Source organism: Nematolebias whitei, chromosome 17 (genome assembly GCF_014905685.2).
Source record: "Nematolebias whitei isolate Nwh7 chromosome 17, NemWhi1, whole genome shotgun sequence".
NCBI classification, from domain to species: domain Eukaryota; kingdom Metazoa; phylum Chordata; class Actinopteri; order Cyprinodontiformes; family Rivulidae; genus Nematolebias; species Nematolebias whitei.
Genome location: NC_056514.1, coordinates 2,191,207 through 2,194,979, shown reverse-complemented (window position 1 = coordinate 2,194,979; position 3,773 = coordinate 2,191,207). Strand labels below are relative to the sequence as shown.

The 3,773-nt window shown below is 42.2% G+C and overlaps 1 protein-coding gene across 1 annotated transcript in view; it reads left to right on the top strand.

Annotated features, from left to right (window-relative positions):
• Positions 1-273: 273 nt before the first annotated feature.
• The window catches only part of LOC119424077 (C-Jun-amino-terminal kinase-interacting protein 4), a 71,552-nt gene continuing 68,052 nt past the window's right edge, over positions 274-3,773 (top strand). Inside the window, exon 1 of the mRNA XM_037691548.1 lies at positions 274-814. Coding sequence (XP_037547476.1) covers positions 515-814 — 300 coding nt within the window. The 5' untranslated portion in view covers positions 274-514. The remainder of the gene's footprint in view (positions 815-3,773) is intronic.

The following is a 3,773-nucleotide window of genomic DNA, read 5'->3' as shown; positions in this document are numbered from 1 at the left end:
AATTGTGTAAAAAATCCCGTGCAATCGAAGCCTAAAAGGAGCAACAAGGCGTCATCCGAACAGGAAGGTAATTATGCAATTGAACGTCACAACATGATTTGTTTATTTTGTTTCACGCGCTTTTCTCTCCGCCTTCCAAACGTCACCGAACTGTGACTACTTTATATAAAGATGGACAACACTTATTTATTGCGCTGTTTTGTTCCATGTTCTACTTTGTTGAGAGTTATGCAGAGTTTATTGGCACCTTTCCGACGGCGCTTGAACGCAGCATAAGCTGGTGCTGGACGGGGAAGTCACGCGAAGTGTTTGTGCGGAGCGGCTTCACAACTTCAGGACTCGGCCGTCATTGCAAGGAAACCACCGGCCTCTGTTTCCTGCCTGTCCGCTACGTGGAACCACTTGTTGTAACAGCGGAGTCCTCTCGTCTCGCTTAAAGTTCAGGGCGCACGGACTGTCCGGCTCAAGTTGGAGGCTAGCTCCATTAGCTGGAGCAGGAACCGCCGGCAGGAAAATGGAGCCGGACGACGTAGTTCTGTACCAGGACGACCCGGGCGACTGCAGCGTGATGTCCGAGCGGGTCTCGGGTCTGGCCGGCTCAGTGTACCGAGAGTTCGAGCGGCTCATCGACAAGTACGACGAGGACGTGGTGAAGGAGCTGATGCCGCTGGTGGTCGGCTTGTTGGAGAACCTGGACTCCGTGTCCGCGGCCACCAAGGAGCACGAAGTGGAGCTGGAGCTGCTGAAGGAGGACAACGAGCAGCTGCTCACCCAGTACGAGCGCGAGAAGGCGCTGAGGAGACACGCGGAGGAGGTAGGCTGTCCCGGGGGGACACCCCGCTGTGGACAAACCTGTTCCACTCGGTCCAGGCACTCACGGAGCTCACGCTCCGGTCCGATGGTTCTGGTCCAACTCCACGTTCAGGCGGACCTAACGTCATTTGCATCACGTGGTACACGAGGTGGAACGAAAGTGTGAACTCGAGATCCCAGTTCCACCAGCAAAAATATAAATGTAAAAAATGAACGAGTATACAGTGATTTAAGATCTACACTAAAGTTCCTGGAGAAACTTTGACGGGGACTGCCTATTTATTATTTAAGTATTATTAATAATAAATATTATTAATAATGTTAATAATTATTTATTAATATATCATTGATTTATTAATTATATACACTTAATATATTTGATACTATTGATATTAATAAGTAATATTAAATATAAATTATTAATATTAATAATTATTAATGTTGTTATTAGTAATTATTAAAATGAATCAATAATTTATCTTAATTATTTTTACTAATTAATAATAATGGGTGCCTTCCATGCATGTTGAACCAAAATGGCTCCCGACGTTACTCAGTTTCTTTAAAAAGTTTTCTTCTATTCATTTCCTATGGGAAATTTGTCATTTTCGTTAGCAAAATATGTCGCCGTGGTAACTCCAATTGCCAATAAAATTAATAGCACACATCTCGTAGCCGGGCCAGTCGTTTGGATATAACTTTAGTGCGAATACACTTTGCGGTTTGGGCTGCATTAAAGTTGAAAAATATATGCTTTTCAGGTGTAGAATAATAAGTGGGCAGTCACCAACAACTTCTTTGAGTTGGTGAAATATTGCGTCTTTGTTTGAAAATTACTTTGCCATGGTAACTTGAAATGCCAATAAAAGTAATAGCACACATCACAGGGCCGAGCCGGTCGTTTTGATCTAACTCTAGTGGGGGTAGACATCGTGGTTCCAGCTGCATTAACGGAGATAAGAATGTAGACTCACTTCCAAGGTGTAGAATAATAGATGCCTGCCCAATAATACGATGTATTAAACATCAGCATGAACATGAGTCTGCTGTGAAGCACATGGGTAGGTATACAGTCACATAAAGGCAAGGATGCTTAATGCTTTAAAACTTCAATTAACTTAAATGTTTAACTTAATGCTTTAAAACTTAATGCTCTGCAACCTACTGCCTGAGGGGAGTGGGGCAAAAAGTGAGTGTGGTCCTTCATGATGCAGGTGGCCCTCTTCCTGCATGTGGAGGTGTAGATGTCTGTGATGGTGGGGAGACTGACTCCAACATCTTCTGTGCAGCTTTCACCACTCTCTGCAGAGCTTTTCTTTCTGCAGCTGTGCAACTCCTACAGTTATCCCAGACTTGGACAATTAAGGCCCAAGGACTAAAAGTGGCCCTTGGACAATCTCCATCAGGCCCCCAATATAATATCCTTAGCTAAAAAAAAAAAAACAATTTATAAACGTGACTTAAGGGAATTTAAATTAAATGTCTTAATTCAAAACTTAAAAAAAAAAAAAAAAAATTAAGTCATTGTGTTTCCAGAACTAGATTGGACCTTTAAATACTTAGAGACACAAATATATAACTTTGTTTTGCATATTTCCACTAACATGTATAACATGTTATGCTAACTCATATAATGTAATGTCATAAGAGCCCGTTTACAACATGTCTTATGTTCTTAAAAGATTTTGGAAAGATGGAGAGGAGCCAGTTGAGGTGGTTCGGGCATCTGATAAGGATGCCCCCTGGAGCCTCCCTAGGAAGGTGCTTCGGGCATGTCTGAATGGGAGGAGACCCCGGGGCAGACACAGGACACGCTGGAGAGACTCCGTCTCTCGGTTGGCCTGGGAACGCCTTGGAGTCCTCCCAGAAGATCTGGAAGAGGCTGTGGAGAGAGTTGTCTGGGCTTCCCTGCTCAAGATGCTGCCCCCGCGAGCCGACTCTGGAATAAGCGGAAGATAATGGATGGATGGATTTTGGAAAGACATGATTTATAATGCATGCTAACTATATACTACAACAAGAAAAAGCGTGAAAAAGGTCCTAGATAGACCTTTTTCACGCTTCCAGGTTTTAAAGCGGATCTGGTGTTCAACAACTTCCGGTGGCTATGGCGTTAGCATTAGACAGGGAGGGAAATGGCTCAGTCTCTGCGCGGTTGCTTTTGTTCAGTTCCTGGTTGTTCTTGTGGGGCAAGAGAACAACCATATCAGTCCTACCATGCTTTTCATGACGTACCCAGACCAAAGGAGGCAGTGGATCCAAGAGATCAGAAGAGATGATGGTCCTGACTTCTGCATAAAGCCTGGGAGCACTTGTATGCAGCTGCATTTCACTCAGGAGGAGTTTGTCTGTGGATCCACCAGCAGCTGCTTTAAAAGTTGAGCTGTTTCTTTCTCTTCACCTGGAATCATTTCACTGCACCAGCTAAGAGAGAGTCTGTTTTTAGAGAGCTCAGAAACAGCAGCTTGTCCTCTCACAGAAAGCCAGCCAGGCTGAAGCTGCTACTGGAGTCCACGTGAAACTCACTTCACCTGGTGCCACATCCACCCACAGGGAAATATCACAGTAAGATGCTACATTATAAACTGGTCATGTAAGTCATGGAGAGATCAAGTTACATGCACTGACTCACAAACTGTATTGATCTTCACGGAAATAATGTCAACAACAATAGTACTAATGTCAACAATAATGATAATGATGTCAACAATAATAATACTAATGTCAACAATAATAATAATAATGTCAACAACAATAATACTAAACAATAATGATACTAATGTCAACAATAATAATACTAATGTCAACAACAATAATACTAATGTCAACAATAATAATAATAATGTCAACAACAATAATACTAATGTCAACAATAATAATAATAATAATGTCAACAATAATAATAATAATGTCAACAACAATAATACTAATGTCAACAACAATAATAATAATGTCAACAA